General features: G+C 40.1%; 1 protein-coding gene across 4 annotated transcripts in view; it reads left to right on the top strand.

Annotated features, from left to right (window-relative positions):
• Positions 1–25,650, top strand: part of OPTN (optineurin) — a 41,596-nt gene that overhangs the window by 5,357 nt on the left and 10,589 nt on the right. For 2 of the 4 annotated variants that reach the window (XM_026016493.2, XM_026016483.2), the window contains exons 2-10: positions 2,515–2,691; positions 3,300–3,502; positions 7,688–7,870; positions 10,471–10,544; positions 12,457–12,591; positions 20,394–20,496; positions 21,773–21,888; positions 23,305–23,454; positions 23,809–23,902. In XM_026016493.2, the coding sequence (XP_025872278.1) occupies positions 2,526–2,691; positions 3,300–3,502; positions 7,688–7,870; positions 10,471–10,544; positions 12,457–12,591; positions 20,394–20,496; positions 21,773–21,888; positions 23,305–23,454; positions 23,809–23,902 (1,224 nt within the window). In that variant the 5' untranslated portion in view covers positions 2,515–2,525. Of the gene's footprint in view, positions 1–2,496; positions 2,692–3,299; positions 3,503–7,687; positions 7,871–10,470; positions 10,545–12,456; positions 12,592–20,393; positions 20,497–21,772; positions 21,889–23,304; positions 23,455–23,808; positions 23,903–25,650 lie in introns of all 4 variants that reach the window. The other 2 variants (XM_026016489.2, XM_072749522.1) reach the window with 1 other exon arrangement.

Below are 25,650 nucleotides of genomic sequence, written 5' to 3'. Positions count from 1 at the left end.
GCTGCCCAGAACACCCAGTACTGGGGCTCCTGGTGGCTCAGTGGGTTAAGTGTCTGCCTTCAGCTCAGGTCATGATCTCAGCGTCCTGGGATCAGGCCCCAGCGCTGAGCAGGGAGCCTGCTTCTTCCCCTCCTTCTTCCACTCCCCCTCCACTTGTGCTCCCTCTATCTCAAATAAATAAAGTATTTTAAAAAAGAAAAAAAGAACACCCAGTGCTCATTCCATCAAGTGCCTTTCATTAAGAAGCCTATCACCCATTTACCCCATTCTCCTACCCACCTCCCCTTTAGCAACCTCAGCTTGTTCCCTAGAGTTAAGAGTCTCTTATGGTCTCTTATGGTTTGTGTCCCTCCCTGTTTTTATCTTATTTTATTTTTCCTTCCCTCCCCCTATGTTTATCTGTTTTGTTTCTTAAATTCCACATAGGAGTGAAATCATATGATATTTGTCTTCTTCTGACTGACTTATCTCGCTTAACATAATATCCTCTAGTTCCATCCACACTGTTGCAAATGGCAAGATGTCATTCTTTTTATGGCTAAGTGGTATTCCATTGTATATACATATATACCACCTCTTCTTCATGCATTCATCTTTCAGTGGACATCTGCTGCTATAAATGTTGGGGCACACTGCCAGGGTAGGTCTCTTTAGTATTCCTGTTATTTAGTAAAAACCCACGTTTGTGAATATTAGCTCTAACATCATACTGTGTAAAAATGAACTTTATGGAAAGCCAGAAACTGGCTTTATCCAAATTACTTTTGTCTAAATTATTTTATACAAATTATTGGTGGGGGGAGCAGTCTCTTCTAGCCACTGAATGCTAAGAGCACACTTCAGCATAATCTCTTTTCTAAATGCATTAGAATACCTGAAACAGATACCTTCTAAGGCTCATAGTTGAATAATATGCCTCATCAGTGTTTTTCACTTCCTAAGATTGCCACCCTCATTAAAGCATTTCATGGGGCTGCCATTCTTCAGATGGTTGCTCTGGGGAGAAGAGCCACGGTAGTACTGTCTCTCATGGCCTGCAGGCTCCTTCACACCAAAAGCAGGTCACCATCAGCCTGCTTCTGTCTCTCCCTCTTTGCTCCTCCCCCAGCTTGTGTGTGTGCGTGCTCTGTCTCTCTCTCTCTCAAATAAATAAAATCTTTTTAAAAAATGAACAAAACAAAAGCAAGTCACCAGGCTCTTGAGTCCAGGGACCTCCAGAGAACCCTTAGGCGTTGCTTCCAGTTGGGGGGGGGGGTGGGGGGAGGAAGCACCACACCCTGTGTGTTTGGTTGCATCTTAATATATGGCCAGCAAGAATGACTCTTAGATGTTAATGATACAGTGATGTATCAGAGTGCACTTATCTCTCTCCATCTTTCATGACAAGGCTTATCATCATCTTCATGAAGCACAGAAAAGAAAAAGAAAATATTTGCCTGTAGCATTTCACCAGTTGTCAGATTCCTGTGTATGCCCAGGTGGAAGCACATACTAAGTGGATTTGGGATACACTTGTCTATCTTATTTATGTCCACATTGACCCCTGTACAAAATGAAGTGGTATGCTTAAAATATTCTCAGGACATGCAGTAAGTGGGCAAGATACCTTAGTCTTTTTAGTATGCCTTGCAGAATTATCAAATACGGAAGCATAAATATTCAGTAGCATCTTTATTGTATTACGTGGCTGGGTTTTAGTCTTGTTAATTAACAATATTGTCAATATTGTTGCATGTCTTGTTAAGTGACCTTGGCTGAGCTATAAAGCCTCTGTGAACTCAGCTCCATATCCTAGAAAATAACTATCCAGTTGGGTTTTAGTGAGGATTAGAAACTGACATGTCTGGTGCAGTGATTCAGCACATAGTAAGCATCCAAAATATGTTTGTTCTCCCTTTCCACTTAGCCAAAAATACTAGAGATAAAATATGGAGATTTTGCAACAGTTTCGGCCAAAATAAAAAGAGCTGAGCTTTAAAGATTTGCATAGGAAAACCAATTTAAGGATCCTTTACCCACGTGCACGAATATATGGAAGCTTTCTTGAATTCCTCTCTTGGATTCCCAAGTCTCATGATATCATCGTCTTCTCTCCCTCCTCCATCTAGTGGCCCCTCACCACACCCACAGACACACTAAAGCTAGAATACACTTTTTTTGTTTAAAAGGAAGAACCAGGGGCACCTGGGTGGCTCAGTGGTTGAGTGTCTGCCTTGGGCTCAGTTCATGATCCCAGGGTCTTGGGATTGAGTCCCACATCAGCCTCCTTGCAGAGAGCCTGCTTCTCCCTCTGCCCTGTGTCTCTGCCTCTATCATTCTGTGTCTATCATGAATAAATAAATAAAATCTTTGGGGGGGACAAAAGGAAGAACTAAAAATGTCCAAAATACAATTGGAGAGGAAATAGACAGCTTTTGGAATACTGAAGAGCAATTGCCAGTGGATCTGTGGGACTTGTAGGGAGACCCCTTGCTGAGAGAAGATGGCTCTTTTCAGGTTGTGACATTTCCATAGGTCCTACTGCCATGTCCCACCAACCGCTTAGCTGCCTGACTGCAAAGGGGGACAGCTCCAATGAAACCACAGGAAATGGACCCCCCGATCTGGCTCACCCAAACCTGGACACCTTCACTCCAGAGGAGCTGCTGCAGCAGATGAAGGAGCTCCTAACTGAGAACCATCAGCTCAAAGGTGAGCAGCACCTGGCCTCTATGTTTCTTCATTCACCCTGGGCCTTGGTGAATGAAATATTTTTGCAAAAAGGCTTGTTGTTGCATTCCCTCCTCTCTGTTTCACTAGCAAGAGCAAGAGCAGAGTTTAGCTTTTGGTAAGACTAAAATTGTTTCCATTGTTCAGTTTGAGATACAGGTAAGAATAAAAAGCACTTGCATACCTCAGGCAAATGGCATAATGACATGTAGTCCATTTAGAAAGAAACAGGAAGAAAGGCTACTATTATTACAGTTAGTCCTAAATAGTTCACAGAAGGCATCCTCTGTCTCAGGCCATGGCCTCTGGCAGGACTAGTGTTCAAATGAGTCCTCTAGCATGTGTGCTGTAGTGGAGGTACCCAAACCCATTTTGTTTTCTGGAGTCTTTGAAGCACTGGAAATGACACTAGAACCCCTAGTCCTATCTGGAAGCAAAAACCACCCACCTTGGTCTTTTTCTGGCCAACCCTGGGGTCCAGGCCAAGCATGGCGTCTTTAGATTTAGAACTATGTGTGAGGGTGGTCTTGGAGGTTGGATTCATCAAATCGATACTGATGTAGGACAATCTCATTCCGAACCCCATGCAGAAGCCATGAAACTAAATAATCAGGCGATGAAAGGGCGATTTGAGGAGCTTTCAGCCTGGACAGAGAAGCAGAAGGAAGAACGCCTTTATTTTGAGGTACAGAGCAAAGAAGCCAAAGAACGCCTCATGGCTTTGAGTCATGAGAATGAAAAATTGAAGGAAGAACTTGAAAAACTAAAAGGGAAAACAGAGATGTCTCTTAAGGTGAGCAGACTGATCAGTTGTGATTTGATTTGATTAATATTTAAAGTGTAATCTCACTTGTCTAGACTTCTAGATCAAAACCTTTCATGGTTCAGGCTAGATGAGTATTTTGCATCGTCTTGAAAGAATTGTTCTTGCTGAGAAGGTTGGTTGCAATATCAAGGGTTGTCTACAATCTCTGTTGGGGGAAGGAAATTTGTACAGTTTTGACCATATTGATTATAGTCAAAAGAAGGTTGTAGTCATCAATCAGTATTTTGTATTCATTATAGATGATGCAGGAAAACCTCTGCCTAGAACCATCCAAGTGTTAGTTTCTAGTTTCTCTTTGATATAAAATAACATTTTAAACGTCTGTTACTCAGAAGTTTTACTTACTGATCTTATCCTTTCCCCAAGCCTAAAATAGAGATTCCTCCCTTTACATTTTACGTCTGCTTTTGAGAAATGGCACGACATATGTCATGTTGTGATAGAAGGCTATCAGGTTGTCACATTTTCATTACCCAAAAAATCTGAGAAATGTGCCCATGGCCAAGAGTGGATGTCAAAGATGTCAGTGAAAAAATATGTATTAGAACACATGTGAGGGCAGCCCAGGTGGCTCAGCAGTTTGGCGCCACCTTCAGCCCAGGGTGTGGTCCTGGAGGCCCAGGATAGAGTCCCATGTCGGGCTCCCTGCATGGAGCCTGCTTCTCCCTCTACCTGTGTCTCTGCCTCTCTGTGTCTGTCTCTGGTCTCTCATGAATAAATAAATAAAATTTAAAAAAAAACACATGTGAACCATCTGCCCATATTCTAAGGCTCACTGGATATTGTTCATTAGGGTGCACATCTGCCGTTCCTTCCCAACCTGGAACTTAGCAGCCCCCTGAAGGATAGAATCCCAGACATCAGTGATTTTCCTTGAGATACCTTGAACCCTGTTGATCTCTTATTTCTTGGGTAAAGTATGCAAACAAAGAAAAATAAGAAGAAATAACAAAAAAAGGATGATACAGAATAACATGAAGAATGAAAAGTTGTTTAGAGAAATTGTGGTTTATGTCAGTGCTTTATTCATCAGTCCCTGCTCATGGGATGATGTGAACATTCTGCTTTAATATACTTACATTTGTATAGGAAATGACTCATTGTTGATTAGATTTATCACATCTGATGCTTCAACTTGTCTTACACTTCAAAGAACACTAAGTCACTTCTTTGGGGGAAATCTCTTAGTATCTAAATATTTTCAAGATAGGATACTCTGAAGAAATGATGACCTAGGATGTATGAATAATTTTCTGCTCCCTGGAAGAAAATATCTTACACTGTTTTCCTCTTTTGGCTTTGGGGATGTGAACTGACAGTTGTCATCAGCCTGGTGGGGCCTGTCATATTGAGGAGCCTTCCGGAAGCAGTTTGTCTGCTTGAAATAGTCTGCCTATGGGTTTTCCGAAAAAGTCCTAGTATTAGAAGAAGTTGAGAACAGAAGCTAGAGCTCTAGACAACTTCTTTCAGTGCAGAAGATCAGGTGAAGCAAGCCATAAGCAAAAGCAGGACTCAGAAGTGAGTCCTTGGGACAGAGGTATAGGTGCTTGGACAAAGAGATATTTATGGGTCTTTAAAACCCTTGGTCATCAGCTTTCTCCCCCTTAAATGTGCCTTCCAGGCCTGCCTATTACCTCCCTGTCTCTTTAATTTTTATTTCATGGACCGGTTGAGGTGATTTGTAAAATCGAGGCTCTCATCTTCCTGACTTAAAGCTCTCAAAGCCTCTGACTTGTCTCACTCTTGCTGTCCATTCTTGCTGCTGTTCCTCCAGGGAATCCCCTCCAGCCACTAGGGCCTCTCATGTGTTCTATGCCACACAAGGAAGGGATTAGGGAATTTCTTTTGGAGATCTGCCTTCTGATCCTCAGGGTAAGGCTGAGGTTTTAATGGTTCTTTCCCATTTCACAGAATTATACATTATAAGCATCTGTAAAGAGAACTTTTTAACTTTTAATTGTACCAATTGCTAGGCAGAGGCCATTAGATGGATATTTCCTCTAGGATTCTAAAATGGCATTTTAGTCTGGGCGGATTTCCCGGACAGCAAGATGAAGACATGATACAAGTACACAAGAAGGAGAGCCATTGTGTTGCATGAAAATCAATGGCCGGCACTCAAAAGTGGAAAAGACAGTAACAAATAGTGGAGTTGAGGTTGATCAGAGAGATTAAAACGTGTGACTTCTAGTCTAAGAAGGGAATGGAAAGAGCCTCAAGTAGTAAAATGAAGAGAGATTTAAAATGTTATTTTGTGAATTGTTTTATGGCCTATCAAGTAGATTCAGAATTTCCAAACAATGGTGAAGGGATCCTTACCATTGCAAAAAAACAAAACCTGACAAGTCTGCGATTCTAGGATCATCTTATATCCCTGGTCCTTGGACACTTGCTTAAAACTCTGTTTCCTACTCTTATACCAGGGTGGTTTTAAAAATCCATTCTGGGCCACCTGGGTGGCTCAGTTGGTTGGACATCCAACTCTTGATTTCGGCTTAGGTCGTGATCTCAGTGTCGTGAGATCAAGACCTACGTCAGGCTCTGCACTGGGTAGGGAGCCTGCTTGGGATTCCCTCTCTCTCCCTCTGCTCCTCCCTACCCTCGCTGACATGCTCACTCACCCTTTAAAAAGAAGAGAAAAAAAAAATCCGTAAAATGTCCTCAAAGGGGTCCAGTAAGAAAATGCAAAGATTCCTAAAAAAAGCATGGCCTTCCCCTTACCCACTTGCTTCCTATTTCCAGGCTAAGCACCTCTTCTTTGATCTCCCCCACCCCCTTCACATTTACATTTCTTTCAGATGAGTCATTACCTAGGGAGGATGCAGAGGCTGATAACCTTTTGCCGCACACCTACCTCTTCAGCCTCACAAAGAGTTCTTTTCTCTCAGGCCCTAGTGGTTTCCTGGCAAGAGAACAATCCCAGTAAAGGAAGAGCACGATCTCACTGGTGTGAGGGGCGCTCCCATGATACATGTTAATACCTTTCCTTCCAGGTTTTAATAGTTCATGGACCAGCTGGTTTATGCATGTCCTCTCTGGTGCTTTCTTGGTTTTGCTCCCAGCCTTTGGGTCTGTTTGCAGTTCCTTAGGAAATCTATCACAGGCATGGGTGTGTGTGTGAGAGAGTTTTCTGAAGTGTTGTCATTCTCTGATAATCTCAAGTATATATTTCTGGCGGCACCATGCCCAGAAAAGCAGTGACAGTTTCCTGAGGAGGAAATCAGAGAGGCCTGCCTAGTAGGTCACAGCTGGAAGGTACCACAGAGACCATGTAGCACCTCATCTTCCTAACTCAAGAAAACCAAGCCCAAGACATTAAGCGAATCTTCTCAAGGCAACACACACAGGGATTAGCAGGGTGTAGACTGGAATCTGTTTACTCTACCCCGGAGTGAAAACACTTCATGTAAGCAGGGTCCATCTCTGACAACTTTGTCATGTGCAATAATTGTAATGAGGAACACAATACATACTGGTGTTAGTAAAATATGAAGACTTACCAATGTTTATATAGGCTGAAAGTTAATTTTTTTACCTTTGGTAGCACCCTCTGAATGTTCAGTTTTCTTATTTCTCCCCAGGGGTACTTTTAGCAACCTAAAAACACCATCATAGAGTATGATAGCCACCAGCTTGCATGCCTGAGAGAATTTTGGACTTTTGGTCTTTTTGGACATGGTCTTTTTTGGACATGGTCTTTTGCCATTCATGTATCAAGTAATGAAATATTTTGGTCCTTTGGCTTCTGATTGTCCATGATAAGTATGGGGAGAGTAGGGTTGGGTCTGCATCTGTGGGAGAGAAAGAAAAGGCAAGAGGTTGATTCTGGCAGCTTTTTGTCCTTTTTGACATTTTGGACTACAGCTTAACAGTCTACCATTGACAAAGTCCGATTGGTCATTTTCGTATCAGATTATTCTGTGGGCTGAGGAAGCTTCTCTTTCTTGGCATGAGGTTATTTTAACTTTCTGTTGTTTGGCTATAATAAAATAATGTAAAATTTTCCATTAGAATTGATGTATCAATATAGATCTCCAAGAAAAGGCTAGAATTTTCTACCATAAGGCATTGCTGCCTTGCCAGTGGGTGTGGGGACACTTGAGTGTGATAGTCAGGTGTGAGTTTGATTCACTTTCTTCTTGTCATTTCCAGGACCCGGCTGGGGACCTCAAAGCCCCCAAGGCAGAAGCAGACCAGGAAGTGGAACAGCTGAAGACCCAGGTGGCCTATCTTCAAGCTGAAAAGGCTGATCTGCTGGGGATTGTGTCTGAACTCCAGCTCAAGCTGAACTCAGGCGGCCCCTCAGAAGACTCCTTTGTGGAAATCAGGATAGCTGTGAGTGTCCCAGCTTTGATTCAGTTTTAAGCAAATTACAGAACCTCACCTAGACACCTAGATTACACCCCATGTCTCTTCAACACATGGAAGCCAGAAAGTGGAGAAGTTTCAACATCAACATCGCCAAGATAAATTGGCTCTTGTTTTTAAGTAGCACATAATCCTGGGGCACCTGGGTGGCTCAGTCAGTTAAGTGTCCATCCAACTCCTGATTTCAGCTCAGGTCCTGATCTCAGGGTTATGAGATCTTGCTTGGAGTGTGGAGCCTGCTTGGCATTCTCTCGCCCCCTCTGTCCTTACTCCTGCTCACGCGCACACACAAGCACTCTCTCCCTCTCTCTCCCAAAAAAACAGTGTAATATAATTCTCGTGAGGTTTATCATGGCTGAAATGGAAGACGATTGATTACCTTTTATGACAAAAGATATAGTTTCTTTTTCCTTCCCATAGGTCCTGGCTAATTAGACATTTTATGTCTGACCTAAAAAACAAAAGAGGGCAGCCCGGGTGGTGCCGCCTTCAGCCCAGGGCGTGATCCTGGAGACCCAGGATCTGGTCCCACATTGGGCTCCCTGCATGGAGCCTGCTTCTCCCTCTGCCTGTGTCTCTGCCTCTCTCTCTCTCTGTGTGTGTGTGTGTCTCTCATGAATAAATAAAATCTTTTACAAAAACAGAAAACATAAACTTTTTCAGACCAGGTCCTCAGCTGTGTCTGGCATTGCACTTAGGTGAGCAGAATCCTGAGCAAGTGCAGTGAACTGACTTTAAGACAGTTTTTTTTTTAAGATTTTTTATTTAAGATTTTATTTATTTATTCATGAGAGACCCACAGAGAGAGAGAGAGAGAGGCAGAGAGAGATTCAGAGACAAAGGCAGAGGGAGAAGCAGGCTCTATGCAGGGAGCCTAACGTGGGACTCGATCCCATGTCTCCAGGATCACACTCTGGGCTGCAGGCAGCACTAAACCGCTGCACCACCGGGGCTGCCCTTTAAGACACTTGTTAATAATAGAACCCTTTTTTCAGACCAGCCTTACAAGGAAACTCAGTTTATTAAAAACAAGAAGTGGAGAAAAGAGCGAGCAGAACCGCTGGGGTTGTGATTGAGGGTCCACCTTGGCTTTGCCCCCGCTTCTGACAGCAGCTGCCTGGGCACCTCCGGGAACAGAGTTGGGAGCCCACGGCATCTGACACATTTTGGTGAAACCAAAACCGAAGTGAGCTCAGTGACGTGTGCGCTGGGCCATTCTTGAGCGCATGAGTAGCATCTGTTGTGACCGAGTCTGGGTGTGTGGGTGGTCCCGCTAAATGAAGAGCAGGGCAGGTAGGTGATGGTCGCTGCATGAATAGTGAGGGAGAAAAACAAGGATTAGACCTTCTGTGATACACACTGTGGCATTTTAGCTTTGTCAAACTGCACATCTGACATAGGAAAAGAGATAGCACCTCTGAGAAAGAAGCATGTACCTCGTAGATAATATCGGGGGAGCTTGTAAAAAGCCAAACTCCTGGTGGAGCTTGTAAAAAGCCAAACTCCAGTCCCGGTGGTGTTGGAATTATTAGCGTATTACTTCCTTTGCCTTCCAGTTTGTTTGCTGCACTAAAGAGTAACAGCCTGGGGAAAGGGCACTTAATACCTTGGCCCCCCCCATACCCCCGAATAAATCTTTGGGTGCCTTCATAGCAGTTGAAATCAGGAGAATTGAAATACCAGATGGAAAGCACACTTCTGTAGACAACCAAAGATGATGAAACACAAGTTTGATCAAATAGCTTTCACCTTTTGCAAATAACTGGCAAAATTCAGGGAGGCCAAAGAACAGATGAGAAGTTTCCAAATGAGGCTTCTTCCTTTGAGGTACACAGTTAGCATAATATGCTGCTTCACTGATCTGATGACTGACAGTTATTTTTAGCGTAAACATGCTTTTCTTGCCTGACTTCTGTGAACTAGAAAACATTGCCCAAGATTTAGGAAGAATGTATGCATTCAGAATTATCTAGAACCATCTTTGTGCATTTTTGGAAGATTTTCCTGCTAGCTCATTAAAATATAAGTGTCTTTCAAATCATTTAACCAGTCTTAGACTTCTTGTTCCTTAAGTGGCCCACGATGTGTTCACATTTCTGATAGGAGCCAACTTTGTGCTTTGGGAGCTTTGCCCACAGAAAACAGCCTCTTTTTCAGCATTGCTTCAGCAAGTTCTGACATTTTGCATTTTAAAGGCCTGTACAGGGAAGGCGTGTGGAGTTGTCACTAGCTCTATATGACCTTAACTTGAGAGAGAAGGGACCTGCCAAGGAGAGGGAGGAGATAAGCTTTCATGTGTTTGGGGTCAGGTTGACTATTCTGGATGAGACACCAATCTTCACACCTTGGCCTAGATATTTATAATCCTGACAGGGTGTGCAGGGTGAGGGAAGAAGGGTAGATTTCCATTCCATTTCCTTGACCTTGTTTAAACATCTCGCATTTAAATGTTGGTAGGTTCCTTGGGTTGCAGGTCATCAAATTCTTGATCTTTTGCCTTTTTCTCTTTCATAATTTGTCTTGCAGGACATTATCATGTTAAAGCACTTTCATTTCTGCCTTTACAGGAAGGAGAAGCAGATGTGGCAGTGAGAGAAATCAGGACAAGTCCTGGTCCCACAAGAACTGATTCCATTGACACGTATGTGAAGAAGGGCTAGGGCCGTCGGAGACACCCTCAGGCAGTCTTGTCACTTGCAGCTCGCCACTGGGAGGTCAAACATCTTGGCTGCACAAGTTGATTCTTAGTAATTTATGCCTTTTAAGAATGTCGGTTTGAATGTGATTTGGTGTTGCAGCCCAAACTGGCAGAGAATAAACACTATGTGTGATGCCTTTGTGGGCTAACAACCCTCACCACTCTGTTGAGAGGCATTTCATTTCATCTGCCATAAGATGAGAAGTGAAGACAAACTTGTCCTTCATCAAAAGCCTCCTGCTTCCTAATTTGTTTATCAGCACAATTTGACCTGGACCAGGCTGTCCAGCTCGATAAGTGGGATGTTATCATTTTGTCTTCCCTGTTCATTCCCAAGGATAAGCCCAGGTGACTGAGTAATCTCTAGTGAGGACTGCGAGTGTTCTGAGTCACCGCCTTACCCAGTGGCCAGATGTCTTACCCGTGGCGTCTCAAGTTGACCTGTTCCCAGTAGATATTAGGTAGCATACATCTTAAATGGCAGAGGGCCTTGGAGGAAGAGATGGCAAAGGAGCTGGGCATTTGAGCCTCTCCCCATTGCAGGCTATTGACTCATCCCCTGTAAGCAGGTTACTGTTGTATTAGTCTATTTGAAAGAAACAGTTACCAGAAAATTTCTCTAGGAATCTTTTCTGTCTAAGGCTTTTAGTATCTTTTTTTCTATAACTTGACGAATGTTCTTATAAAACATGAAAATGGGCTAGTTTTTTTTTTCCCCACTTATGCTCCCAAGCCCTTGCATCAGGGAGAAAATAAGTGTTAGATAGTATTCTGTCATCAAACAGGGCAGTTGGTATAAATGAAAGTTACTCCCTAGCTTAGTTAGCAGTTCCTCAGCTTTTCCCCTGTATTGCTTTTTTAATATCAAAAGACTTTCCTGGAAGTGGTGGGAAGGAAGAAAGCCCTGTTTGAAATTTCCAAGCCACTTCCTCGTCATTTATATCAACCTGCCAAAACCACTTCCTCTTTTAAGCCACAGGTTGGTTTTTTTTTTCTCTAAGGTTGTATTTTTAAGTGATCTCTACACTTAGCGTGGGGCTTGAACTCACGATCAAGAGTCCCATGCCTCTCCAAATGAGCCAGCCAGGTGCCCTGAGCCACAGTTATGTTTTAATAACAGCTTCCTTACCTCATTTGAAAATATATTAAGGAGGCAGAGATTGATTTCTGGGTATGGAGTTCAGAGTCTGGAACTGGGATTTAATCCCGGCTGTTTATAAGAGGTGTGAACTGGAGTAGGTGCCATGAGCATTGGTGCAGTCACCCGGGAAGTGTAGTTACTGCACCGGTGGTCCTGGTTTTGTTTATCATCCAACAGCTTCTTGATGTAATCAAAGTCAAGGAAAATATTGTACATTATCAACAGTGCCTATATTTCTCTGCTGTAATTACTTGAAATAAAAAACAAACACTATTTTCTTCTCCTAACTTGAGAATATCAAGTTAGAGAAAGGCTGGTGGTCCGCATGTCGCCAGGCTGCACACCTGCTCGTAGACTTTGTGTGACTTTCCTCTTCTGTAGGAAGGCCGGGCACAAGAAAGCAGGGCCACCTCTGCTCCACCATTCCCATGGGTACTGGGGTCTAATGTTATGGGCACACTGGCTATTTGGAGAAAGTGAGTGCATACATGCAAAGTGAGCCTACCCGAGAGCCCCCACTCCTTTCTTGGAAGCACAGAGGAGTATGGCCCCAGTGGTCACAGGGCCAACTGCGTTTGGTCTGTAAATGAGAATTATTTGGAGAGTGTTCTGGAAAGAAGTTCCTTTATGTTGGTTCCAGTTACATTCTTAGACACTTTGACATTGGTGTTTTCTGATGAAAACCTGTTAATCTTTATACTGTTCTTGATGTAGGAACAAATCTACAGAAGGTGCAAGGAATTATTTGGAATTTGAGAAATTAACTGTGAGCCAGCTCCTGCTTTGTCTAAGGGAGGAAAACCAGAAGGTGGAGAGGCTTAAAACTGCACTCAAGGAAGCCAAAGAAAGGTATGAAATAGGTAACTCTAAAGTATGCATACATTGTTTTTTTTAAAACAGTTTTATTGAAATAGAATTAAGACACCAAATAATCCATCCATTTATGGTATACATTTCCATATTGCATAGAATATTCACAGGTTTGCAGCCATTACCACATTATAATTTTGGAACATTTTTTTCTCCAGACAAGAAACCTAGGACCTGTTAGCACTGATTCCTCTTTCTTCCCAGTAATCGGTTCTCTGTCTCCAAGATTTGCCTTTTCTCATCACTTCATATAGATGGAACCATTTAATGTGTGGTCTTTTGTGGTTGACTTTATTGATTTTATTTTATTTTTTTGGTTGACTTTATTTAGCGTCATGTGTTCAGAGTTCATCTACGTTGTAGCATTGTATCAGTTCTTCAGTTCCTTTTTCATTGCAAAGTAATAGACCATTGTGTGACTAGTCAGCATCTTGTTTATTCATCAGTTGGTGAACATTTTGGTTCCCACATAATGTTACTTCTAAACATTCATGCAGTTTTTTGTGTGGACATTTTTTTAATCCCCTGGGGGCATCTACCCAGGAGTGGGATTACTGGGTCATTGGCAACTGTGTGTATGATAGTTTGAGGAACTACCAAACTGTTTTCCACAGTGACTGCGCCGCTTTATGTTTCTACCAGAAACATATGAGGGTCCTACTTTCCTCCACATCCTCCTTAACCCTTGTAATTGTCTTCTTGATTATAGCCATCCTCAAGGAGTTAGAGTGGTACCTCCTTGCGATTCTGATTTCATTTTCCTAGTGACTGATAATGTTGAGCATCTTTTCATGTAGATCACTTATAGATCTTCTATGAAGAAATATCTATAAAAAAAGAAATATCTATTGAAGTCCCTTGCCTATTTAAAAAACTTGGATTTCCTTTTCATTACTAAGTCATAAGAGTTCATTATCTATTCTAGATGCAAATCCTTTATGAGGTATATGTCTTGTAAATACTTTCTCCCATTCTGTGGATTGCCTCTTTACCTCCTGGATGCTATCATTGACAGCACAAAAAAAAAGTTTTTTTGGATGTAGTCCACTTTATCTATTTTTCTTTTGTCACTTGTGCTTTTAGTGTTTTTTCTAATGAACCATTGACTAATCCAGGGTTACAAAGATTCACTCCTATATTTTCTCTTAAGAGCTTTTTCATTTTAGCTCTTACATTTAGGTCTCTGATCTATTTTGAGTTTATTTGTATGTATGATGTGAGATAGGGGTCCAACTTCATTCTTTTGTCTGTGGATATCCAGCAGCACTAATACCATTTATTGAAAAGACCATTCTTTCCCTCACTGAAGTGTCATGACACCCTTGGTGGAAATCAGTTGGTCGTGAATGTAAAGATTAATATCTAAACCTTCAATTTTATTCCTTTAATGTATATGTCTATCCTTTGCTAATACTACACTATCTCAATTACTACTGTTTGTAGTAAATTTTGAAATCAGGAAGTATGAGTTCTCCAACCTTGAAAGATCATTTTGGCTATCCTGGGTTTCTTGTTTTTCTGTATAAATCTTAGGATAAGTTTGCTAATTTCTGGGGGTCGGGGGAACCAGCTGAGATTTTGTTAGGGATTGCATTGAATCTGGAGTTCAGTTTGGGGAGCATTGCCATCTTAATAATATGAAATCTATTGATCCATAGAAGATAACGCATAGATTTATTTAGGTCATCTGTAATGTATTTCAATGATGTTTTGTCATTTTCAGTATACAGGTTTTAAGCTACTTTTCAAAATTAGTTACTATGTATTCTAGTCTTTTTAGTGCTGTTATACATGAAATTGTTTCCTTAATTTCATTTTTGGAGTATTCTTTGCTTGTGTACAGAAATATCACAACTTTTTTCCTTAATTTCATTTTTGGAGTATTCTTTGCTTGTGTATAGAAATATCACAACTTTTTTATATATTGTACATTGATCTTATAGCCTGAAACCTTGCTAGAATCATTTATCAGCACTAATAGTTTTTTCAGTGGATTCCTTCTCATTTTCTTTATATAAGGTCACATCATCCTCAAAGAGAAAGTATTACTTCTTTCTTACCAACAAAGGTACCTTGTATTTCTTTTTCTTGCATGATTTCTCTGGCTAGAACCTCTAACACAATGTTAAATACAAGTGGAGAAAGCAACATGGTTGTTTTGTTCCTGATCTTAGGGGGAAGGTGCTTTTACGAAGTATATATTAGCTGTAAGGTTTCATAGATGCTTTTATCAGGTTGAGAAGCTCCCATCAATTTCTAGTTTGTTGCACTTTTTATCATGACAGGTTTTGAATTTTGTGGAACACTTTTTCCATGTCTATGGGGATGATTACGTGGGTTTTTTAAACTTCTATTAATATGATGTATTTCACTTATTGATTTTCATATGCTAAACCAGCCTTTCATTCATGGGTAAATCCCATTTGGTCATGATGTATAATCCTTTCTATATGTTGCTAGTTTGGGTTGCTAGAATTTTGTTAAGGATTTTTACATCTTTATTCATAAAGGGTATCAATCCATAGTTTTCTTGCCTTGTGATGTCTTTGTCTGGTTTTGGTAGAAGGGAAATACTGGCCTAATAGAATGTGGTATATATGTATACACATATGCACTTACTTTGGAGTAAAATTCATCAGTGTTATAGAGTTGTGAAGTCAATGAATTCTTATGTGCAAATGCACTTTTTAGAAATGCAAAATGCAAAAAAAAAAAAAAAAAAGAAATGCAAAATGCTAAACCATGTAAGACATGGGAAAGATTATGCAATAGTTAGGGTTCCCATGATTGCAACATTTAATCATAAATATACTATGACATAATTAATTCTCTCAGACATTATAAATGGCTTGTTAATCTTAAAATTATAGCACTGTAAGAATTAGCACTTTCTAACTGAAGCAACTTAGATTTTTTTTAAAGATTTGTTTATTTGGGGCGGGGGGCAGAGGGCAAAGGAGAGAGAGTCTCAAGATCATGACTTGAGCCAAAACCAAGAGTCAGATGTTTAACTGAGCCACCCAGGCACCCTGAAGCAGTTAAAATTTTTAACTATTAAAAGATCTTTTCCTAAAATATGAAACATAAGTTATTTATTCAGATGAGGTTAACCTGGAAGACACATCAGCAGTGGTCCAATAACTTATTTGATAGCTTGTTTCAAAAGCTACAGAGGGCATGCTGGCTCTTAAATCCTAGGGGTTTACATCATATCCTACTGTTGTCCCTTAGAAAATTTCAAAGGTAGACTTCTAGGAGACTAGGGTCATGTATTCTAATAGAGCAAAATATTCATCCTATCTTTTAGACAAATCCCGAAATATAGTAACATGCATAGATAGATGGTAAGGTAAATAAAAGCACCCTTTTTACACCTTAATTACCACAACTGGTTTTTAAAGGGAAGATGTTCCACTTTGAAGAAGACCATTACTACCCATGAATAATCGGCATGTTTATATTCTGTGAGCACCTTTACTCCACCTGTGTTCTATCCACCATTCTCAGAAGTCAAGTTTAGCCAGTAGTTCATACATACTTAGACAACATTATTAGCTTTCATGATGAAAGTGTCAACTTAGGAATTTGCTAATTATACCTCCTCATCATTCATATGATGTATGTAATTCCTACTTTCAGAATAATTATAGCCTTCTCTCTGCAGTTATACCTCTTTAGATAGCACTAGGAAGTCAGGCATGCCTTTGAGATGGCTCTGTTTAGTCTCCCACCTTAAGCACCTGTAAAGGGTCCCTTTCTCAATAGTATTAAATTTCTACTCTGTAAGCCAGCCTTCTCTCAGTATTTGGTAACTGGCAAGTCAACAGTAGTTAACAAGACTTCATGTTCTCTGGGTGGGTACCAGAATGGTGATTTCTCCCTTGCTAAGATAGGCCCGAAACCAAGAAATTAAACCCCTGATACCTGGACAACCTGGCTTGCTTTCCAGGCTGTATAGGATACAATGAAAATGTATTCTAAGACCCAACATGTCTCTCTCTCAGACAAGTGAGTCTTCAACTATTATCATGAATCACAGCAAATGAGGGGTATAGACAGTATAAAATTTATTCTGAAAACTTTTAGGAGACTTGTGGGGAAAAGGGATCATAGATTGAGGTTTTTTTCTCATTGTTTTCCAGGATTAGTATTTCATGTAATTTGCATTTTCTAAACAAATTTGAACTGATAGCAAGTAAAGAGGGGGAGAGTGCATAGCAAGAGAATCAAGAGGTAGCAGAGACAGTCAGTCCAAGATGAAAATTTGCCCTAGGAAAGTAAAATAAGTGATCATTCAAATGTAGATCAGAACCCTAGGTCATGCTTGAGTGACATGAAAAAGGCTCATCCATCAACCCTGCCGCAGCTGGCTCTTAACCCATTTAAGCCTGTCTTAATGAAATAGTGCCTGTGCACCAGTTAGCCTGTCTTAGCCTGAAACAATGCCTGTGCACCAGCTAGGTCTGGCACTTTGCAATGGCTCTAGCTATTTTGATGCTTACCTCCATGCACCAGACTTAAATTACCTCCATGCACCAGACTTAAAACTTACTGAATTGTAACACACAATTAGCTGACCTCACATACCACAGGTGCTCCTGGACCCAGCTTACCTGTTCCATTTCCAAAATTGGCTATATTGAAATTCAGTTAGATAATTACCCAGTGTTTACATTATTAGGCACACACAGGGAGTACTCAGTTGAACTCTGTGCCTTGAACACTTTTCCTTTTCTTATGGAACTTTTTTTTTTTTTACTTCTATGCATAATTACATCTTTAAAATTTGCTTGGTTTCTCCATGCTCTTCCCCAATGGAGAAATCACTCAGTTACATTCAGACATGTTAGGAGTCTAGTGGTATTCTCTCTGGTGTCTGACCTACTTGCTTTCTAGGTCCTGCCACATGGTATCATCTTGGCATCTCCCTCTACCTTCACCCTAAGGAATTCCTTCACTGTCTTGTGTTCCATCACCTGTTTCCTAAATCCATTGCCTTTCCTACCCTTTTTTGAATGTTTTCTTGTTGTTGTTGTTGTTGTTGTTTTTCAAACAGAGTTCACTACATTTCCACTAACTTACTGAAAAAGAACATATGGGCAGTATATTTTCTGAGACCTGTATATCTGAAAATCTCTCCTGCCTTTATACTTCATGGATAGTTTGGCTGGGTATAAAATTCTGTAATTGGATAAGATTTTACCTCCACATTTCAATAACATTGCTTCATGTGTCCCAGCTTCTGGTCTTAATGCTGAGAGACCCACTGCCATCCTGGTTCTTCATCTTTGGGAATGAGACTTCTCATGTGCTTTGGTTTGAGCCCGTTTTTCATCTGTTTATTCTGGACACAATTGGGCTTTTCGTTCTGCAAACTCATGTCCTTCAGTTCTTGAAACATGGTCTTGAATTAATTTAGTGATAATCTCTTACCCTCAGTTTTCTTTGTTCTCTCTTTCTGGCATTACTAGTATTTTGAATAGGATCTCTTCTAATTTTCTTAGCTCCTTGTTCCTTTTATCTCTCTCTTTTTTCCCCTTCTGCTAGATTTGACCAACTCTGATCTTCTGTTTTTTGCAAGGGAGAACCTTTGAATGTTCCTTTTTAGTGTGTTTTACTTTTTGTGGTTATAATGTTTCCTCCTATCTCTAAGGATATTACTGATACTATTTTGACTTTTTCCCTCTACTGGCATTTTCTATTTTCAGTAAGTTACTTTTTCTGTTTCATATTAATATTTTCCTTAAATGTCTGGCAATCTTGGCTGTTTGACCAGATTTAGCAGAATTATAGGGTGTTAGAAGCTGAGCACATCTAAGGAGATCTGGCTGGGAGGTTTCCTTGGGGAAGCCCCACATCAGGAATTTTAAATCTTGGGGCTTTTGGGTGGCTCTGTGGTTGAGCATCTGCCTTTGGCTCAGGTCGTGATCCCAGGATCCTGGGTTCAAGTCCCACATCAGGCTCCCCACAGAGAGTCTACCTCTCCTTCTGCCTGTATCTCTGCCTTTCTCTCTGTGTCTCTCATGAAAAAATAAATAAAATCTTTAAATAAATAAATAAATAAATAAATAAATAAATAAATAAATAAATTCTTTAAAAAATTTAAATTTTTTCCCTTATCATGGTTACATACTGCACAGGAGACTCTTCCAGCCTCCTGCCTGGAAGATGTTGAAATTCTTGAAATGAGTAGAAAAAGGTGGGTGAAGGTCTTAGTGTTCTGTGTGTAACTGTGTGTCAGTTCCCCTTATGGAAGAACCCACTTCTCATCTCTAACATCTCAACCCAGAAACCTTTTATTTTGTGATATTCTTTCATTGTAGGCTCCACACCCACCTTGGAGCCCAACATGGGGCCTGAACTCACCACCCTGACATCAAGAGTCAGATGCCCAACTGACTGAGCTACCCAGGCACCCCTTCTAGTTCCTCTCTTTTTTTTTTTTAAGATTTTATTTATTTATTCATGACAGACACAGAGAGAGAGAGAGAGAGAGAGAGGCAGAGAAACAGGCAGAGGGGGAAGGAGGCTCCATGCAGGGAGCCTGATGTGGGACTCAATCCCGGGTCTCCAGGATCACACCCCAGGCTGAAGGCAGCACTAAACCGCTGGGCCACTGGGGCTGCCCCCTTCTAGTCCCTCTTAAACAGGCTCCACCTTTGTCCCTGTGTCCAGAGGAATCTGGTGTCACTGACTCCTTAGCCTTCGGGTTGCCATAATGTCAATTGGATTATATCTTGGCTTTCCCTGCTATGGCTTCAGACCTAGCCTTACTGGGCTGCCAAATCAATTCATTCATAGCCATGCCCCCTAAATCTTGCTGTTATTTTCTCTCTCTTTCTCTTTGTTCTTGTACGTTATGGCTTTTTTTTTAAGATTTCATTTATTTATTCATGAGAGACAGAGAGAGAGGCAGAGACATAGGCAGAGGGAGCAGAAGGCTCCCTGTAGGGAGCCAGATGGGGGACTCAACCCCTGGGCCCTGGGATCATGACCTGAGCCAAGGGCAGATGCTCAACCACTGAGTCACCCAGGTGCCCCTGTATATGACTTTTTTTTAAATTTTTATTTATTTATGATAGTCACAGAGAGAGAGAGAGAGAGAGAGTCAGAGACACAGGCAGAGGGAGAAGCAGGCTCCATGCATCGGGAGCCCGACGTGGGATTCGATCCCGGGTCTCCAGGATCGCGCCCTGGGCCAAAGGCAAGCGCCAAACCGCTGCGCCACCCAGGGATCCCTGTATATGACTTTTTAAAAGTCATTTTGGTGGCATCTAGGTGGGAGAAAAATATATTCAGTTCACCATTTTTAACTAGAAATCTCTTCTTTCATTTGCATTTGTGTTGGGCTGGCCTTCAGGTGGTTATTATTCAGTATAAGAATGTTGGTACTTTTTGTCTATTTTTCCTTTCTCTGCTGAATCCTTATAAAGGGACACACTCATGTAATACATATGCATGCAGGTATGTACACACAAAGACAGATTTTAAAAATATTTCTGTGTATTACTGAATACACAGAAAGAGGCAGTGTTTTTCAGTGTTTGTGATGATTTATGCCCATCTTTTGCCTCTGCATGAATTCATGCTTTAACTCATGTCTAGCCAATTTTAGGATGAAAAGCTAAGCCCAGAAAGGTTAATAGAGTAAATGTAGAGAGATTTTGAAGCCCCTGATCCTTTATCCAAATTTCAGACAATGTTCTTTTTAGTGTTACTGCAATTGTTATTCCTCTTAAAGCCAAAGAGAAAGTAACTTTAACATATTCTGTATTTTTCAGAGTTTTATATTTTGAAAAGAAAGCCAGTGGTGGTTCTGAGATTGAGACCCAGACAGAGGAGAGCACAGAAAAAGAGAGAGAAGAGGAGAAAGGCCCAGAAACTGTGGGTACTTAAGTTCTAAGGCTGTTGTCACACCTCCATTGTACCTAAGAGTCATATCTGAAGTCAAGTCTTGTGCTGTTATTAGCTTTAGAAACAGAAATAATTTTAATGTTGGATATATTCTGTTTCTCTCATATTTCCTTGTTCTGATTTGAATTTTATCCATAGTAAATTGTAGTGAGATGTGTTCCTATCCCAGTTATTGTAGGGAATCATACCTCTATCTCTTCTTTTTTTTTTTTTTTTAAGATTTATTTATTTTAGAGAGCAAGAGTGTGCGTGAGTCAGGGGGAGGGGCAGAGGGAGAAGGAGAAAGAGAATCCCAAGCAGACTGCCCTCAGAGGACAGAGCCCAACACAGGGCTCCATCTCACCACTCTGAGATTAGGACCCCAGCCCAAATCAAAAGTCAGATACCCAACCAACTGGGTAGGCCGCCCAGACGGCCCTACCTCTAAACTCTTCATGACTGATTTTCTTTCCTAACTTCGTGAATGAACAGATCCACTAGCAAAGAAAGCAATTTTGTCCACTTTATAATGAGATCACTTGAGAATATGACCCAGAAACTTGAGATAAAATTGAAAGACCTTGCTTCTACCCTACTACTGGTTTGAATGAAATAGTTTGAATGAAAAGGTTTATGTTTCTGTAGCCAGTGTTCTGTGGCAACTCAGAGATGTGCATTGGAGCCTGTCACACAGTCTTAAGCTAAGGAAAGGTTGACGAAGCCAGGAGGTTGTAAGTGCCGCAGTCATCCACATGAAAGACATTTATGTAAGATGCTCACTTTAGCCAGTTCATTTATTCAGCAAATATATGTTGCATGCCTACTATATGCCATGCTCTGGGCTGAGTCTCCTACTTTGAGAGACCAGAGAACATTTCAAACACTGAGATCAAGAGACAACCAGTTATGACAGGGCATCCAAATTGATCAGTTATGTAAGAAAAACAGTTTTATATATAAATATTGCCAGATGTATTAGTGATTATATATGTAAATTGCATATTATGAAATGTAAAATGTTATCTGTAATTAGTAAATGTAAACATATAAGGGAACAGAGTTGTATCTAAAACATTTCTTTTCAAAAAAATAAAAAATAAAAAAATAAAACATTTCTTTTCATGTAAAATATTTAGGGCATTGATTGTCCAAAATTTAATCACCGGTCTTCATTGGATACTAATGGTTCACTCTATTTTCCCACAAAGAGAGCATTTAATCTCTGATATGAATCACTTGTGCATGTTTGGAATTTCTTGAATGACAGGTTGGCAGTGAAGTGGAGACGTTGAACCGTCAGGTGACAACCCTATTTAAGGAGCTTCAAGAGGCACATACAAAACTCAGTGAGGCTGAGTTAATGAAGAAGAGACTTCAAGAGAAGTAAGAATGAGAAATGAATTTTATTCCCCTTCAGAAAATGGACATTTTTACAAAATGTATTACTATGTGTAAAAATATGGCTTTGTTACTATGTTACCCAAAGAAAAATAGAAACCGAATTAAAATATGAATTCAGAAAATGCTAACATCAAGATTAATGTACAGGTTCATTTATAAATATGAAATACTTGCGGATAGGGGGATGGGGCCCAGGGAAATCTGATTCTGCTGTTCAGAGATGTTTGTTATGCGTACTAGAGCCTCTGTGAGGACCTGTAAGAAAGCAGTAAGCCCAATTTTCTGTGACTTATGTGAGCTGACAATATTGATGTAAGCAAACATAAATGAAAACTGCCAAAGAGAAGGAAGAACTTGAGTGAGATTTATTGAGGACAAAATTCATTTTTAGTCAATTATGAAGGCTAATATTCAAACTGAGACCTTTGCATTTGCTTGTTTTTCTTGATGTAGCAAATTACTTGAAATTTAGAAAAGCTAAGTTGATGTTGTTCTTTTGGATTAGTTGGCAAAGATATATCCAGCACAACACATGAGTGTACGTTGCCTTAGAGCTACAGTATTATGGTAATCTGGCACAGCCTAGCAGCTAAAGGACTTTGGACAAACAGACTTAGTTGACATATGGATCTGGAATTTATCTGTGGTATTACCTTGGGCAAATTATTTATTAAGCCTCTGTGAGCCTAGTTTATCATTTGTAAAACGTACGCGTGTTGTTATCCCTACTTCATAATATTGTATTGAGATGTTTAACATGCTTGGCCTTAACGCCTTGCATATAGCAACCATGAGTTCATATTTGCTATTATTATATTGAAATTCTCTTTCTGATCTTTAAGAGAACTTAGGGCGCTTCCTTTCCCTTATTAAATCCTCGCCAGAAGTCATATTCTTTGTGCTTAAGGGAACCCAGACTTCTTAAAATATTGAAGATATCCATGGATCACTATATGAAAAGCATCTTTAGCCAATTACTATTTTGGTCTATATCTGACCAACAAAAATATACTTGCGTGACTACTGAAGACAGTTATTCCAAGCGGGCCATAGCTTGTGTGGTCTTATATCTGCACTTTTTTTATGTTAAGCATAAGGGTTCAAAATTGTGTAAATTTCTTTTCCAAAAAAAAAAACTATTTTTTTTTAATGTTTAGTCATGAGGGTTTAGAAATACTACTTGCTTCTGGTAAAGAAGCAAGGAGGATAAAATATTTTATTTTGCCGTTATATCCTTGAAAAATGCAATCCTAAAAAAAAAAAGAAAAATGCAATCCTAAATTTCTTTGTGTTTGCTACATAATCTTGGGATTTATTTAAAAGCCACTGAGGAAAAAAAAAAGCCACTGAGAAATGAAGGAGTGTTGTTTATCCTCATGAAAATTTGATATTTCTTAGATGTCAGACCCTTGAAAGGAAAAATTCTGCAACCCCAGCAGAGCTGAATGAAAAGCAAGAGCTTGTTTATAACAACAAAAAGTTGGAACTACAAGTGGAAAGCATGCGATCAGAAATCAAAATGGAGCAAGCTAAAACTGAAGAGGAGAAGTGAGTGTCCCACCACTGAATGACCCCTTGCTAGGAGAAGATAGAATAGTACTTTTATAAGATTGGAATTAGGATTTAACAACAAACTTTAAACTTTTTTATGTAATTGAAGGAGTACTAAGAGACTTTTCTGAGGAGATAAAATTTGTTCTATTATAACAGAATTATTAAAGTTCCTTGTAACCTATAGATTTTTTTTAAAATATTTTCTTTGAGAGTAAGAAAATGTCAGCAGGTGGTGAGATGGTAAAGGTAGGAGAGACGATTTTGCTAATTGAGTGTTCGGAAGAAGATTGGAGAACAGTTTTTATCATATTTCCCCCAAGATTCAGTTTCTTAATTTCTTTTGAATAGGTCCAAGTTAGCCACTCTCCAGTTGACACATAACAAGCTTCTTCAAGAATACAATAATTCACTGAAAACAATCGAGGAACTGAAAAGGAAAGAGGTACTCATAGAAAAAAATTATTTTCATGGCCTCATAACAAACAGGCTATAAACATTTTTATATGTAAAGCAATTGTGTTATTCCTTAAGTCTGTTTTTCAAAGGTTGTTCTTCAGTTTTATAGTTGATTTCTTATGTCTAAGTGCGTAGAACTTCTGATGGTCCACCTGTGTATAATTTGCTTCATGTGCAAAGATCGTGCTAATGTAGAGTCAGGGAGTAATGACTGTAGAGTCAGGGAGTAAGCTTTTAGCACTTCTTTTTTTTTTTAACATTTATTTATTATTTGAGAGAGAGAGAGAGCATGGTGAGCCTGGGCAGAGAGAGAGGGAGAGAGAATTTCAAGCAGACTGCCTGTAGAGCACAGAGCCCAACTCAGGGCTCGATCCCACAACCCTGAGATTATGACCTGAGCTGAAATCAAAGAGTTGGCTACTTAACCAACTGAGCCTCCCTGGCGCCACAGCCTTTAGCATTTCTAACAGGGTGGGTTTGTAGGAGAGCTACCAGTGTGGGCTCCCACAGGAACAGGTGCAGTAAGATTGTGGGCTGCCACTGGAGGGGTTGTCTCCATGGAGCTGTTACAGGGCTAGCTTGCTGCTGTCAATGACCTGGAGACCCTGGATTCACCAGATTGCAACTTACATTAATAGAATGCCAGTGTGGTGCAGCAGTTTAAACATGGGTGGATTTGTGAGGTGTGATAGGCATTTTAGTTAAGCGGGTGGGGTCAACCTTTTCATGGTACATATGCATATCAAATTGTCACCCTGTTCACTTTAAATATCTTACAATTTAATTTGTCAGTTTTACTTGGATAAAGCTGGGATAAATAAGTGAAGATCATGCAAGCTTTGAATTAGTAGAAGGGGGTCTTTGAGTTTAATATGCTTATAAATGTACTCTTCATTTTTCTTTTTTTTTTTTTAAGTTTTATTTCTTTTGAGAGAGAGTGTGTGTGCACAAGCGGAGGGAAGGTCAGAGGGAGAGAATCTTTCAAGCAGATTCCCTGTTGAGGGCAGAGCTCAGTGATGCAGGACTTGATCCCATAACCATTTAGATTATAACCTGATTCGAAACAGTCAGATGCTTAATTGACTGGGTGTTGTTGTTCTTTTTTTTTTTTTTTTTTGATAGAATATTGTTCCTTTCTAGAAGCTAGTAAGTTTTTTCATTATTTATTTATTTGTATTTAATTGAAGTCAGTTGACCTACAATGTCATACTAGTTTTCATTGTCTAACATAGTGATCAGATGTTTATACACATTATGAAATGCTCATGATTGTAGTTACCATCTGTGAGCATATAAAGTTATTACAATAGTACTGACTGCACAGTTGATCCTTGAATAAAAAGGGTTTGCACGGGTCCACTTAATGTGCAGATTTTTTAAAATACAGAACTGTAAGTGTGTCTTTTTCTTCTTTGTTGTTTTCTTAATAACATCTTTTCTCTAGCTAACTTTATTGTAGGAATACAGTATATGATACATATGTGTTAATCCACTAAATTATTGGTAAGGTTTCCTGTCAACCATAGTCTGTTACTAGTTAAGTTTCTGGGGAGTCGAAAGTTACATTGTGAATTTGCGACTCTGCAGAGGGTCAGTGGCTCTAACCCCTATGTTGTTCAGGGGTCGGCTATATTCCCTCTGCTGTACTATACATCCCCGTGACTTATTTATTTTATAACTAGAAGTGCCTCTTGGTCCCCTTCATTCCCATATCTCCCTCTCCTCTGGCAACTA

This window comes from Vulpes vulpes, chromosome 2, assembly GCF_048418805.1.
Source record: "Vulpes vulpes isolate BD-2025 chromosome 2, VulVul3, whole genome shotgun sequence".
NCBI classification, from domain to species: Eukaryota; Metazoa; Chordata; class Mammalia; order Carnivora; family Canidae; genus Vulpes; species Vulpes vulpes.
This window is presented reverse-complemented; position numbering and strand designations above follow the sequence as displayed.